Below are 16,523 nucleotides of genomic sequence, written 5' to 3'. Positions count from 1 at the left end.
CCACTCCCGAGGTACCTGTTCTGTTAATTGACTGTTTGGACTCAGGACCGGTTTCTTCCTGCGACGTTGCCAGATTCTCTTCTAGGGACAATGTAATAAAGCAAGTTCAAACCTGGGTTTGGAGGGGGTGGCCGAAGGGAAACGTGGGCCCGGAATTCAAACTGTTTTGGGCAAAATGGGATGAACTTTCAGTGTTACAAGGTTGTTTATTGTGGGGGGATCGAGTTGTTATTCCTTACGCGTTACGAAGAAATGTGTTAGAGGCATTACATGTTGGGCATCCGGGGATCGTTAGGATGAAGGCATTAGCAAGAAGTTACGTTTGGTGGCCAAAAATGGACAAAGAGATAGAGGAATGGGTGGCCACTTGTGATCCTTGCCAAGAATCTAGACCAGCACCTCCTGAAGCACCCGCCACAGAATGGGAGAAGCCTAAAGCACCCTGGTCGCGAATACACATCGATTTCGCAGGGCCAGTCCAAGGTCAGGCCTTTCTTATAGTTGTGGATGCATACTCCAAATGGCTAGAAGTAGTCCTAATGACTTCAACCACGGCAGAGGCAGTCATTAAGGTACTACGGCGACTTTTCGCCACTCATGGCCTGCCTGACCTCCTGGTCTCCGATAACGGGCCCCAGTTCACGGCCATGCAATTTGAAACGTACTTAGCTGGTCAGGGAATTTGGCATGCCCTCATCGCGCCATTCCATCCGGCATCGAACGGACAGGCGGAGAGAATGGTGCGATCCGCAAAAGAGGCCCTCGCTAGGATGGGTCCAGGTGATTGGCAAACACGCATTGATCATTACCTTTTAATTCAGCATATTACCCCCAGCGCAACGACGGGTAGGAGCCCCGCTGAACTACTCATGGGCTGCCGTCTACGGTCTCACCTGGACCGTCTTCACCCAAATTACTCTGCCACATCGCCCCCAGACTCCACAAGCAAAATTCGGAAATTTAGCATAGGGGATTCAGTATACGCCCACAACTATGCAGGGGGAATATTGTGGATGCCGGCAAAGGTAATAGGCATCACGGGTCCACGTTCATATTTGCTGGAACTTGAAGATGGACGGAATTGGAAAAGGCACATAGATCAACTACGGGGTCGCCTAACACACTCAAACCTACGAGCTGAGAACGAATACTATATGCCAGCACAAAGTCAGCCATCCGAGAGCCCTAACACGGAGGAACACGACACCATTGAGCCCAGGATGGAACACGACACCATTGAGCCCAGGATAGAACCAGCGGTCGAACGGGAACCAGAACTGCGCCAAAGCGATGAAAGCCTGCAGACTCCCGAACACGAAACTGAAGGAACAGGCGAAACCAATCCTGCAACCACTCCCGTTCAGCCCGAACTAAGGCGTTCCACCCGGGTGAGACAAACACCCACTTATTTGAAAGACTATGTAACTAACCGGAATGCTCCAGCTAAGAGGGGAGGGATGTTAGATATTAACATATATCGCGGCAGGTTTCCTCTCTGGTCCGCCGGTATGGCGGGAAACAGGTATCGATCTGATTGGTCGAGAGGCGTACCCGATCCCTATAAAAGGGGAACCCTCAGACCACAGAGCAAGCTGGATCACTACTACTACTAATAAAGAGCTGTTAAGTCACTACGTGTCCGGAGTCTGTTCTCTCGTTGCCCGAATCTAACAGAAATATTCTATCCTGCCCCTCTTTTTAATATTAAGAATAAATAATATTTTAATCTGGGGAGGGCGGGGGCTTCCTACATTATATTAAGTGGGAACTTCCCAGTATAGCTTTTCCTTATAGTAAGAGAAAAGAACCTCTCTCAATATATCAAAAATCTTCTAGTACTTGATTCACAGGCCTTTAGGTGATCCATGGAAAGTACTGTAGGTTCTTTCTGGTCAAGCAAGAGTACAAAGCCTCCTTAACCCACAGATCAAACTTTGATAGATTAATAACTTCCTCTCCTTCTACCCATCTGCTAAAACTGTTCTCTCAGCCTCAACACAATTCTGTGTTAGAGAGAACAATAGGTGGATATTTTCCCATCAGCAGGGGAAATGCCCTGCTGTCAACAATTAGGACAATCCCACTCACTGGCCTCATTAACAAGGAAGAATAGAGCAGGGACTGGCTTTGCAGATAGAGGAAAAACATGCTGGCCTCCTTTTTTGTGTCCTAGATCAGTGGTTCTCAACCTGTGGGTCACGACCCCTTTTGGGGTCGAACGACCGTTTCACAGAGGTCACTGAGACCAGCGCAACTGTAAAGTTTAGACTCCACCTTGTGTTCCTTGAAATCCTTGCAGATGGGCTCCGGAATGGCCGCGCAGAGCATCGCGCACCATAAAAAACATAGGTGCTCGTGCACACCCCGTACAATTAGTCTCGGAGACTTCGTAATGGAGGGAAAGTGTTCCTGCGAGGGAGAAAGGGGCTTTGGTCCTGCTCCGGGCTGTAATCGTACAGGGCGTGCAAGTGGCTAGGTTTTCCATGCTGCTGCCAGGTACTTTTAACTATATCTAAATCCACAACCAGACCTGTCATCAAGAGCCAAGCTCAGGAGCCCAAATTGGCCCCATTCACACAATGAAAACCTGCTTGCTAAAAGTACCACAAACCATGCACATAGGAAAAGAGCAAAAAAAAAATGCAATGTAAGATAACAATTTAAGTGGAATTATTATTAGAAATAAAATGTAATGGAGCAAATGATATGTATGAAAATATAAAGTTGGGTTTCCTGAAATGCCACACCGAGAACCCATCAGAGAAAGTAAATAAGTAAGGGCAACAACGGAAAGGAGGAAAGATGAGGAGGGAAAGGAAGAAAGGATAAAGCAGAGGGAGTTAAGGTGTCTCTGTGTATGTATGTGTATGATTGTATAGCAGCCGAGGTTGTCCAGCCTCCAGGATGTGATTCTTTTCAGACCCAAAATTTAGGCGCAGACAAGATGTTAGCTGCCTCTATAAAAAAGATGCGGAGACTCTAGTCTAGAAAAAGTGCAAAGAAGAGCAACCAAGAGGATTAGGGAACTGGAAGCTCAAACATATGAAGAACAGTTGCAGGAACTGGGTATGTCTGGTTGAATGAAAAGAAGGACAAGGGTGATATGATAGCAGTCTTTCAATATCAATATCTACATTACGATGCATAACAGTAGCAAAAGTACAGTTATAGAGTAGCAACAAAAAATTTTTTAATGGTTGGATGTTACCACAACATGAGGAACTGTATTAAAGGGTTGTGACATTATGAAGGTCGAAAACCACTGTCCTAGATGGAAGGACAGCACATTAAGCCAGCTGTCTGGATGTGTCTTTAGAATGCATACCTTGGCATTGTGGTATTAATATCGCTATTGGCTAATAATGGTTGGAAAATAAGCTATTTCCCCTGCAGCTTGGAAAACAGCTTGGCTTCTTCTGGGATTGAGTTTAATTTAAATCAGACTCAGCTATGCTCTAGATATCACTGAGAGCATTGTAAGCTTTGCGTTCACTGCCAAAGCTGTCTCCAGCGAGTGTCTAGTTTCATTCTGTCCATCTTCTAATCCCCACCTGATTTACGGTTTCAGCAGAATATTGAGAACCCTTAGTGCTATTTTTGCCACTGGTTTGGCTGTTCACCAGAAAAACAGAATAGCAATGAGAACTTTTCATTTGAAGCACATATTGTGAATGGGAAAGATTTGTATTTCTGAGCTTGGAAATCTTGATCAATGTCATAATACTGACAGTAATAAAAATGGTGATCTTTAAAAAAAAACCAGAAGCCTCCCACACAATTATCTGCTTAGCTTCCTCTTGTGTTGACACAGTAATTCTAGCTTTTTCCTCATGTTTCACTTGATTTCCCAATTTAACTGAGATATCTACCATAATTTCACTATCCCATAATTATTACACTCTGTAATAAAATAAGATAAAATAGCCCTGAAGTGGAAGAGATAGGGAGGCTAGGAAACAATAATGGTCAAATGTCAACCCTGCTGTCTTGCAGAAGATTATGATGGTTCCCTTAGTATCAACAGAGAATCAGAGAAATTTCTAATAAAAAATGGTGAATTGATACCCTACTAATAATGAGAGACATTACAGCCAAAAGACAGCTGGATGCTTGATCCAGACTGCCAAAATTCTCTCTGCAGAAAGGAGAGATCTATATGAGATTCCATAATTACTCCACTCTTTTTTCTGGTCAATAGATGTCAGGAACTGACATTCTTGTGGTCTCTTGAAAACTGCTGGAAGTTGTGGGATAATCAAGCTCAGAGTTACTAATGTAGCCTGCTATGGATTTAAGGTTCAACCAAGCCTCACTTTTTTATTCAGCTCCATGTTTACTTTATTAATATTATTACAACTTGTTAAAGATTGAAAACTTTCAGAAGGTTTGGTTGTATTAGCTTTGTTAGTTCTCATTTAGGGAAGAAAAGTGCAAGCTTCTTAGGATTTTTAAAAATATACAAATAAAACTAGATGATGATTTGATGATTAGAAAAGATGTACAAATATACCTTTAATAAATAAATATCAAACCAGAACAGTGATGTGGATAACTGTTCTTCCCATTAGGAAGTTTTCCTTAAGTCCAGTCACTTCCTTGTAACTTAAATCCACCTTTTCTTCTTGCCCTTTCTTGAACAACTCTGAACAATTTTGCTACATTTTCTATATTAGGGGTCTCCAAACTTGGCAAACTTGTGATTTTAACACCCAGAATGGCTGCCCGAGGAATTCAGAGAGATGAAGTCCATAAGTCTTAAAGTTATCAAGTTTGGAGACTCCTGTTCTATATCACTGTCCTTCAGACAATTGAAGTTAGTTATCACGTCTCTCCACAGTCTTCTTTTCTTCAGGCAAACATATCAATCATCTCTCATGATTCCTTGTAAGTCCTTCCAGGTCCCACAAAATATTAGTTGTTTTTTTTTCTGGACATTCACTTTCTGAACACCTGAATACTTTTTCCATGAACTGTTGACTAATAAACTCATTTTCATCCCACACTCATGCTGTTTATTTTTCCTATTCAAATGTAGACTGTTGTATTTTTCTCTGCTAAGATTTATTTTGCTGGTTTTTGAACAATACTCCATTCTTTCAAACCTCTCTAAATTTTGCCACTCTAAATCTAGAATAGACTCTCTTTTAAAGTGCTTTTTTCTCCTATCTTTGTGCTGTCTGCAGATTTGATAATATATATTCTAAGACCTTATCAAAATCATTTATAAATATGTTGAATAGCACGGTGGCTAAAAATGTCCCCATGTTATGTTGCCCATCATTTCAGTCTTGAAACAGAACCATTTGCAGAACTAAATTCTTTACCTACTCTTTATCCCTCTAATAGAAACATAGTCCAGTACATTTTTCATATACTAGAACTCCAGGTAGATTTCTTGAATGCTTTGTTGAAGAAAAAGATCACTATCCTATCACATTCTCATGGTTACTTTTATTTTAAAAAATCAGGTTGGTCTGTTATGTTATATCTTGTTAAAACCATGCTGGCTCCTGCCAAGTGATGTAGTCTATAAGAACCTGAATCCTGTGGCTCATCTCATTTAAAGATAGGGACATCATTTGTTCTTCTCCAGTTCTCTAGCACTATGCCCAACCCTCATGATTTTTCAAAAAAAAATAAAAAAAATAAAAATAAAAAATGAAATAAATATCATAGAAATAGGATCCAAAATGACATTGACAAATTCCTTCATGACTCTCAAAAGTAATTATTCTAGTTCTGGAAACCTGAATCCATTCATGGTCATCAGATACTTCCTAATAAAGTCTGCATTTTGGGGGGAATTGCTTCAATTCCAAATGGTCTGTTCTATTTGAAAATCTGATTTTATTTCAATTCTTCTGGGAAGCTATCTTTTTATCTTTTTAGATATTAAAAGAGTGCTGTCATATGATTTAACCCCCACCCTAGCTATCTCATATACTGTAGATTTAATCTTATTAATTTCAAAAGTGACAAAGTTTATGGCACTCTTGGTATATTTGGGAAATTATGAGATCCTAGGATCTTTCTATATGTTTTTAGATTCCATTTCCCATTGCAGACCTGTGATTATATACATAAACTTGGACGGCATGAGTGGAAAACAACCAGCAACAATAATCAGCACTGTAGGTGAACCCAAGAAGTTGAAAAAACTCCCCAAAAGAAGCCAGTGACACAAATAACTTCATTGTTGCTAGAAAAAAAATATTTTGGCTCAAAGAAGTCCTTACCTTTTAGCAAGCTGATTAGTCATGGAGGATGAAAGTCTATAGAGAACCTAAGAAACATGGAATTGGTACCACTTTCATTTGGGGAAGGGGGGAGTTTTTTCCCAATTTTTCTTGTTTTATTTTGGTTGCTTGGAATGATGTTTTCCACCTCTGGCACTTACCTAGTTTAGAGAGTATTTCTGATATACTGGGATAATACAAAAAGACAATATCCTGAAGATAATTGAGAAATAACAGAATCCCCAAGGATTCACTTTGCCTTTTCTGAAAAGTATCCAATGTTTATCTGTTTTTGAAAACTCAGGGAGATAACTCTTTACTTCCTTTTTGCAGTCTCGCTGGAAATTATGGCTCTTTTTCTCATTGTGTTTTTTATTCTCATCTTTCTATTTGATAGTTTATATTTGAGGAGAATTAATATCATGTGTTTCTCTTCTCTGTTGTCAGCTAAAAATGGTAACAAGAAAGGTGAGAAAAACAAGAAGAATAATGAAAGAACACCAGATGGCGACTATGAAAGGCGAAACTCTGATGAAGACAGCAGAGAAAGTAAGCGACAATGATTGAAGATTTGTTTCCACCTCTTTTTTGGGTGAACTCTTTCTTGCGACAAATTTTAATGACGCGAGAAGCAATCCTAAAAAAATATATTATGGAATATGAAGGTGATTCATGACAGTGGGTTCCTTTATAAATAAGAATGTATCAAACTTCTTCGTGAAGTGCAAGGAAAACACATTAAGGTTAAAATAGATAAATGTGGGAAAAGATAACTTCTCCCACATTTATCCTGAATGTATTTAAATGTGTGAAGATAACAAGCAAAGGACTTTGAGTGTTTAACTCTAGATTTATATACTGATTAAATTTCAGAGGAATAAATCAGAATAAGACAGATATGAAAGGCATCCAGATCAAAAGGAGTCCAATTCCAAAGCTTAACAAATGATTTGGCAATTATTATTTTTTAATGCAGACAGAGACCATGCTTCTTTAACTTGGCAACATAGCTTTTCAAGCTTCTATAGAACACCAAAAGCAGGGATGATAAACAGGAGGAGGAAAGGGGTATAATATTGCAACTGACAGCTCTAGTTTTTAATTACAGTATCTGCTTTTAGAGGATTCCCCAATTATAGTGATCTGTGTTGAAGAATGTTGACTGTAATATATTATATATCTACTGTATCAGTATTTCACAATCAGAAAATAGGGATGTGACTATTTCAAACCATCATATTTGGCACACTTATTTTTAGCTGTTCCTCTCTGCCTGTTCCAACATGCATTCTCTCCCTTAACCCCCAATTAAACAAGTTATTATTAACTGGATGCATTTCCAGGAATCAACCTTTCCTTGCCGAAGTTTCTGATTACACAGTAATCCCAACTCTCGAGCAGGCTACTCTGAGTTATCAGGACAGTACAGGAACAAGCATTAAGTCATGAGTCTGTTGTGCTTCTAGGGATACAGCTCTCAATTACAGCTTGCTGTTCCTTGGCGACAGATGAACACAAAGATGTTTCAGGCAATCAATATGTGTGTCTTGAGGCTAGGAAGAAGTGCTTCTTCTATCTCTCAGTTTTATATTGGGTTTAAAAAGCCTATTTTCCTCCATGTACTGATAATGATGGCAAACCAACATACCATTTTTGTACAGACTTCATCAGCTTGTCTTATTGTACCATACTGGTTTATACAGGGATTGGGCAAAGATAGGGGTAAGAGTAGGCTCCAGTCCCCTAGTTAAAAGCTCTATGCAATGAAAGTCAGCACAGTGCTGCTGCCTTGGCACAACACTATGTTGAAGGGTTCAATTTGCAGAAAACATCCTTCCCATTCTTGCAGCAGGCAGAAGATGGGAGAAGGCATAATAATGAATATAAGTGGGGAAAATTGGGGCAAGGAGAGCAAGGGGACAAAAACTATGGATCCATTATAAATGAATGGAAATCCAGGTAAAACATGGGGAAGATACACTCAATTTTGATTTAATTATTTATTATTTTTAAATTAAATTTCTATGCAGCCTGTTGCTGCCAAGCATTTTCATATTTGACACAGTCAAGGCACTTATATAGGTAAAGGTAAAGGTGCCCCTCGCACATATGTGCTAGTCGTTTCCAACTCTAGGAGGCGGTGCTCATCTCCATTTCAAAGACAGAGTCAGACCCGTGGTCATGTGGCCGGCATGATTAAATACCGAAGGCGCATGGAGCACTGTTACGTTCCCACCAAAGGTGTTCCTATTTTTCTACTTGCATTTTTACATGCTTTCAAACTGCTAGGTTGGCAGAAGCTGGGATAAGTAACTGGAGCTCACTACGTTACGCGGCGCTAGGGATTCGAACCGCTGAGCTGCTGATCTTTCTGATCAACAAGCTCAGTGTCTTAGCCACTTAGCCACCGCATCCCTTCTGATAAAGTCTACAAATCCATATATTAATGGATCTGGTCCACAAATGAATTTTATCTGACCAGATCCAAGAGGAGAGCTATTTCGCTGCAGCACCTCCTCTCTGGAACCTCTTAGCCACTGAGCCACCACATCCCTAGGCACTTATATATCCATCCACAAAAGGAACCACATGTGAAAATTTGGCTTTTGTCTTATTAGTCTTCCATGGTGGGAATCATAATATTAAAGCGCATTGGATACTATCAAGTACAGGAAAAAAAGGGATATTGAAAGAGATTAAAGTTAAAACACAGATGAGTTTTTGTTTAAATCCTGATAACTAAGTGACAGGTAGGGAGCTATTTCTCTACTTTTTTTAAAAAAAAATGTAGCATAAATTGACCTTTACTGTGAACTGGCCTTTTCAATAAATTAGTAAAGAGGATGCTTCCAGACTATGGCATATACGTAAACATTCTCAATATTAAGGGTGCTTCAAACATAACAGCCACTGCACGAGAAGAGAGAAAATATCTGCATTCCAAAAACAACAACCACAGAATTTGGTGATTTTTAAAAAAAATGTTCTTTCACTATGTACAATGGTAGCTTTATAAAGGCTGACAGTTCTGCCCAATTCTTGTCATCTTTTGAAAATATTTCAAAGTTTCATTACTTTCTGGGTATGTACGCAGTAAACTATGCAGATGCTGACATTTTTGCAAAGTGTTGGGATTATTTTGTTGTTGATTTGTATATAATATTTAGGAAATCTAATATCAAAACCTGCAGCAGAAGCAAACAAGCAGCTGGGGTGACTGGACAGCCAATTTTTCCTCTTTTAATCTCCTGGGAGATTAGACTTTATAGATACCAGTACATTTTGAGCTAACTTTGACCCTTGTCTTTAAAGTCAAAGCAACATAAGATTATGCCAAGCATTGATCCTCCTCTCACCTTTTGAGAAGGTGAAAATAGAAAGGAGCAGGAGGAATCTCCTCCCTTCTCTGGTTTTTAAAGAAATCAAAGCAGCAGTGAAGACACTGCAACCAATAAACTGATTCTTGGTTGTATTGTGAACCATGGTGGCACAGTGGTTAGAAAGCAGTATTGCCGGCTGACTCTGCTCACTGCCAGGAGTTCGATTCTCATTGGCTCAAGGTTGACTCAGCCTTCCATCCTTCCAAGATGGATAAAATGGGGAAAATATCCTAACTCTGTAAACCAGTTAGAGAGGGCTGTAAAACAAGGTGAGGATGTATATAAGTTTAAGTATTATAGCTATTGCTATTGCGATAAGGATCTTGAAAACTATTGAAAATTATTATCCCTTGTCTCTAGTTCACTCCATGTTTATCTTCTTGCAATATAAAAGAATGCTTTGTTTGTTTTGATATAACACAGTATTTACATGCATGCTTTAACTGAAAATATCTTAATCTGTCTTTTATGATCTTGTACATTTAGATCATAATACTGTATTTTGGAAAACCAGCAAGAAATAAAAATATTGGAAAACCAGCAAGAAATAAAAATACTTATTACTATTCTATCATCAATCTATATCAGGGATGGGTTGCTGCCAGCGTTGCTGCTGGTTCGCTTTGCAATTTATAGTTAATTTATAGTTTAATGCTATAGTTTTATAGCATGTGCAGAACATTAAAAAAAATACTAAAAAATGATGCCAACAACGGCATTGGAGCCCAGGGAACCGGTTCGGGGATGTGGCCAGCCCAGGTCGCTGCCGGTTTGGCCCAAAATACCATTATCGGTTTACCCAAACTGGTGTAAACCTATAGCAACCTACCTCTGATATCTATCTATCTATCTATCTATCTATCTATCTATCTATCTATCTATCTATCTATCTATCTATCTACCTACCTACCTACCTACCTACCTACCTACCTACCTACCTACCTACCTACCTACCTACCTACCTATCTATCTATCTATCTATCTATCTATCTATCTATCTATCTATCTATCTATCTATCTATCTATTCTACAATGTCACCTATCTATCTATCTATCTATCTATCTTTCTATCTATCTATCTATCTATCTATCTATCTATCTATCTATCTATCTATCTATCATCTATCATCTATCTATCTATTACTATGTATCATCTATCAGTGTAGGGCTAGGATTGGAGATATTCAATTCTAGGCCTCCCTTAGGTAGGGAAGCTGGCTGGGTGACATGGATTCTCTCTCATCTTTCGACTTGGAAGTCTAGAATCATTTATCTACTATCCAACACTAAACCAACATAGTAGGTTATATGGTCCATAACCTTAAATGAAAAGGTCTTCAGTTTAGTTGATTGCTGCAAGGTTTTACTGCCCTCCCTCCCGTTAGCTATTCTTTTACTGATAGAAATGAAAAGTAAATTATCTTTGGGGCTGATTTTCAGAACTGTGATCCACTACTGTACATGCAACCAAGTTAGAGACATTTAATAATATGACATGTTTGGCGAATTCAGATTTTCATATTAACTTATTAAATGTGTTCTTCCTGGATCATTATGGTATGTGAAATTTAGATATGGAAATTTAGTATTTAAATTAATCAGAATTCTGCAGTTCTGTTATATAAATAAAAATACATTTTGGGGATTGAAGTATATATACACACACACAACAGGAGGGACGGAGGGACAGAGGGCACATAAGTATGTACTAAAGTGAGTTGAATGTTTGGTTACATTGAAAACTGATTTAGAAGTCAGATACAATAAACTAAGTATTGGAAAAATGAAAAACTACATAATCAGATTTGACAATGTTAGAACTAACATTGTGAGCAAAAGAGTAGCTTCTTTATTCTAAACTATGCAGTGTTTTTCTCCACTATTTTGCTGAAGGAAATTTCTTTTCTCTGTAAGTGGTGATTAGAAGTTCACATAATCCTATGATTAGCTGCCTGTTTCTCTTTGAAATAAGAGCAGTGTTCATTAGTTACTAGGATAATAAAACATGGATTTAGACATAATTTATTAAAAGCTTTTTTATTGCATCCTGCAACCTTGGTTATAAGCCCTGAAAGTCTAGCACCAAGAATATTAAAAATGCAATCTTATGTATGTGTCCCACAAATCTCACTAGATCCTTTGTCTCAACTACACAAGTGGGCATGAAAAAGATTTTGCACCATAATCATCACCATATTTTAAAATATACACAAATCCACTGTACCTAAAGCTTATTTCATAATAGTATTTTTCCTTATATAATTAAAGTTTTTAATTAATATAGCTAGAAAAACTGAACCAAAATAACTTGAGATATTTCAAGTTTGACATTTTAGAAGCTGAACAAAAAAAGATTTTTCTTTTCACCCAGTGTGTTAATAAAATTGAGGTCTGTCTGAATTGTATGTTTGAATATTCATTTTTCCACTTGCTGCTTTAGGAAAATTGTTTTGAAGACTTACTTAGACACATGCTGGCTTGTTATCAGGCATAGCTGTGTCTGCTCTAGTAATGCCTGAGTTAATCCTGCCCAGAATGGCAATTAAAATTTGACTTGCCAATTGCCCAAGCATTTACCTCCCTGTTTTGTGAGATTAGTTATTTGTTTCAAATTGCTAACAAGCTGCCACAGGATAAGGAAATTTACATATATATATATATATATATATATATATATATATATATATATATATATATATATATATATATATATATATATATATATATATATATATATATATATATATATATATATATATATATATATATATATATATATATATATATATATATATATATATATATATATATATATATAATAGTTCCCTAATTTATATATTTATTTTTTGTAGCACGTAATGCTGAATGGAGTTGCTGCACTTTCAACTGTAGAGCTTAGATCTGTATAGAGAAAAGTGAAACTGGGACTAAAGAAATTGTGAAAGGCACTATAAGAAAAAGAGGCGCGTGGCTGCTTAATGGAAACATAATGTTGAATCTGGGGCAGAAATCAGATGAACTGGACAAGTTTCCTACATATTTGACCCAATATGCCAGATTTTGATAACAGATATGTTCCAATAACACATCCCTAAAGAATGTCAAACTCAAGGCCCACAAGATGCTTAGATCTGGCCCATAAGGCTGCTCTGGAAACAGCGAAGGACTGGCCTGCGGTAACTTGCCAACAAAAATGGAGCTTGGGAGGGTCATGCTTGATTCTCCCAGGTTCCATTTTCAATTGTGATGGCCTCCTCTGTAAAAGATCGAAGGATGGATGAGACGTGAGGCGTCTGAGGTGAGTTAGAACAGCGTTTATTCAAACAGAGAGCGATAACATAATTACAAGCAGGCAAGAATCACTCCTTGACCTGCTTGACAGCTATTTATACAGAGCTGTCAAGCAGGCATCCAATAGGAGCGCTTCTGGCAGCCCATGCTCAGCCAGCCGCGCTTTAGCCAATCAGGCACGGCTTGGCTGTTGCCGGCTGTCAGTCATAAGTCGAGAACCTGTGGCCAGTTGTAAGTTGAGGACTTTAGGACTGGTCGCAGGTTGAAGACTTAGCATCCACCCCCCACTCCATTTTTGCTGGCAGAGAAGTCAAAAGGAGGCCATCACAGCCAAAAACGGAGCTCGGGAACCCGTTTTCACTGGCAGAGCGCTTGGGCCACCACAGATGTCCCTGACACAAATAACATCAAGGTGGCCATGCCCCCCCCCACCTGAGGCCCTCAATGAAATCGAGTTTGACACCCCTGGCATACATCATCAAGGATGTTTAGCCTTTCTGAAGCTCTAGGCATTTTCAGTTGTGTTTTAATTGTTGTATTAGGCAGGGTGTCAAACTGCCGGCCCATGGGCCGGATGCATCACGTGCCTGCCATGCCCATCCCAGTTCCTCAAATGGGAAAAATGTCATGAAATAACACATGACGGCAATGTGACGTGGGGAGTTTGACACCCGTGTATTAGAGGTTGGCTCCTCTTCAAGCTCCTCTCAGTTTGATGATGGTTTATTATACTTTGCAAATCTTTAAAACTGGATCACAGATGAAGCTACTCCAATAAAGGAAGTATTTCACCAGATGCTGACCCTTGGCTAAAATTCTTCATTGCCTTAAAGATAAACTTGCAATATGTGTTACATTTGCATTTCTTTTTATTCATCTAGTTTAAACAGTATTTAAGTTGCAATAGCATATTCATGCCTTGCAGACATTTCTTTATGGTAGGGATTTTAAATAATTTTTAATTACTTTTAAAGTGATAATAGAGAAAGAAAGAAGCAAAAGGAATAAAACACAAGAATATATACATTACCCAAATAATACTTAAGAAGTGCTTAAAAATAAATGAAAAAAATATAACAGAAAAAAGAAATAAAGTATAATATATTGTTAAAACAATAACAGTTACAATTCTGTATGACTATCAAATGCAAACATTTGAGTGTGTGTGTGTGTGTATGTATGTGTGTGTGTATGTATGTATATATATATATATATATATATATATATATATATATATATATATATATATATATATATATATATATATATATATATATATATATAATTTGTTTTCGTAGATTTTCACGGGTGTAGGTATGCTGGTTTTGTTGTATTCGGGTCTTTTCCCGTGTAAGGCTGAGATTGTCTTTGCAACGTTTCGGCAGGATCTCACCTGCCATCTTCAAGCTGTGGGCTTAAAATGTGATCGGAGCTGCCGTCGTTTTGTCATTCTGTCTTGGATTTTAGTGGGGTTTTCTTTTTGGATTAGGTTAGTGATATTGTTTCTTTGGAATCCGTTGGATGTTAGTACGTTGGTGAGAGTGTGTAGTTCGGTTTTGAGGTGTTGTTCGTCAGCTAAGCGTTTTGTTTGACACACCATCAACCAGAAGAACACACACACAAACCGCTATTTGCACGCACTCTCACACCACCACCCAGCACAGATCAACTCTGTAGCCAAGACACTGATCTCCAGAACAAAACGCTTAGCTGACGAACAACACCTCAAAACCGAACTACACACTCTCACCAACGTACTAACATCCAACAGATTCCAAAGAAACAATATCACTAACCTAATCCAAAAAGAAAACCCCACTAAAATCCAAGACAGTGAACAAGAAAACGGCAAAGCCCTCCTCCCATACATAAAAGGCACCACAGACAGAATCAGCAAGATCCTCCACAAACACAACATCAAGACAGCATTCTACACAAACCGAAAAATATCCACCATCCTAAGAAACCCCAAAGACAAAATAGAGTTAGAAAATCAAGGAGTATATGAAATCCCATGCACCACCTGCCCCACCACATACATCGGACAAACCAACAGAAGAATAAAGGCACGCATTGAAGAACACAAAAACTCAGTCAGAAAGGAGGAACCAACTTCTTCCCTGGTCCAACACCTCAAAGCCACAGGACATGATATAGACTTTAAAAAGACCAGAACTATTGCCAAAATTGAACACTTTAACAACAGAATAATCAGAGAAGCTATTGAGATAGAAAAATGACCACACAGCATGAATAAACGAGATGATACCTCCCGCCTACCAGCCATTTGGAAACCCGCCCTCACTGACAAACGAGTCCCTAACACAAAGAATGATACCAGACCCACACTCACGAAAACCACACAGGATGTCACTATCACACATCCACGCAAAAAGCAAGCCCAAACCCACACCGATAATGACCACAAACCAGAAGCCGGACCACAAACCAGAAGCCAGAACACAGCTGCATTATTAGCCACTTTAAACCCCTCTGATCCATACATTAAGCAAACTGATGCCCACCACAGAGATGTGGCACGACCACAAACGCGAAGCCAAACAACAGTAAAGCAGCTCACCAGCTCAAATCCCTCTGCAACTCAGACTAACACAAGCACAACCAGGCCCCCACCCAAACAGAACATGCCCCCATCCAATCAGAGCACAGGCAAACTCCCATCCAATCAGAGCACAGCCAAGCCCCCTACCAATCAGAATACACCTCCACCCAATCAGAATGCAGCCAAGCTCCCACCCAATCAGTACAAACCCCCACTGGCAGTTAAAAGGAGGAACCGGCTGAGATCTCACATTGCTCCTGGAAGCACCAAGCCGGAAGCACCAAGCCGGAAGCACCAGCCTGAAGATGATGAATGAGACTTCATCGAAACGTCGTGAAGATACTTCCAATTCTATGCGGGAGAAAACCCGAACAACCAAAGACATACATATATACATATATACACATATACACATACACACACACACACACACACACACACACACACACACACACACACACACACACACACACACACACACATATATATATATATATATATATATATATATATATATATATATATTTGTGGATTTATTAAAAGCAGAATCTTATATTCCGGTTGTGTGATACAGAGAAAACATGGCTGAATTGCTTCCTTGAATTTCCACATATATTGCTAATGCATAGTTTTATAAATTCCCTTTAATGATCTTGAATACTTTATCATTTGTTAGTGTTCAATGGGAATAAGAATAACGTTTTATTCATTGTGCAAAGCTATTTTAAGGCAATATGAAGAAGTAAGGATTTGCTGACAAAAAAAAGCAAAGAAAAACAATTTGAAAGAGGTGAATAATCCTTCATTTCTTCTTCAACTGATTTAGATGTAGACTACTATTATTTTCCTATCTATGCTGTATCTTTCTCTCTCCCATTCCTCTCAATATGAACTGGGTTAAAAATTTGTGACAGTTTCTTCTTTTTCATGAAGATCTTCTCTTAATGAACTCTCTGCCACTTATGACATGAATATATAGCATTGTGTGGAAAGATTTTCTTAGTCAGGTGTGTTGAAAAGTTAATTGGACAGAACAGATTATGAATGGACTAA

At 38.6% G+C, this 16,523-nt stretch overlaps 1 protein-coding gene across 1 annotated transcript in view; it reads left to right on the top strand.

Annotated features, from left to right (window-relative positions):
- Positions 1 to 16,523, top strand: part of CPXM2 (carboxypeptidase X, M14 family member 2) — a 126,280-nt gene that overhangs the window by 24,665 nt on the left and 85,092 nt on the right. The window contains exon 2 of the mRNA XM_081955729.1: positions 6,684 to 6,785. Coding sequence (XP_081811855.1) covers positions 6,684 to 6,785 — 102 coding nt within the window. The remainder of the gene's footprint in view (positions 1 to 6,683; positions 6,786 to 16,523) is intronic.

This window comes from Natrix helvetica (genome assembly GCF_964273705.1).
Source record: "Natrix helvetica genome assembly, chromosome: 5".
Classification (NCBI taxonomy): domain Eukaryota; kingdom Metazoa; phylum Chordata; class Lepidosauria; order Squamata; family Natricidae; genus Natrix; species Natrix helvetica.
The sequence above is the reverse complement of the archived record's forward strand: the minus strand, read 5'-3'. Positions and strand labels throughout refer to the sequence as shown.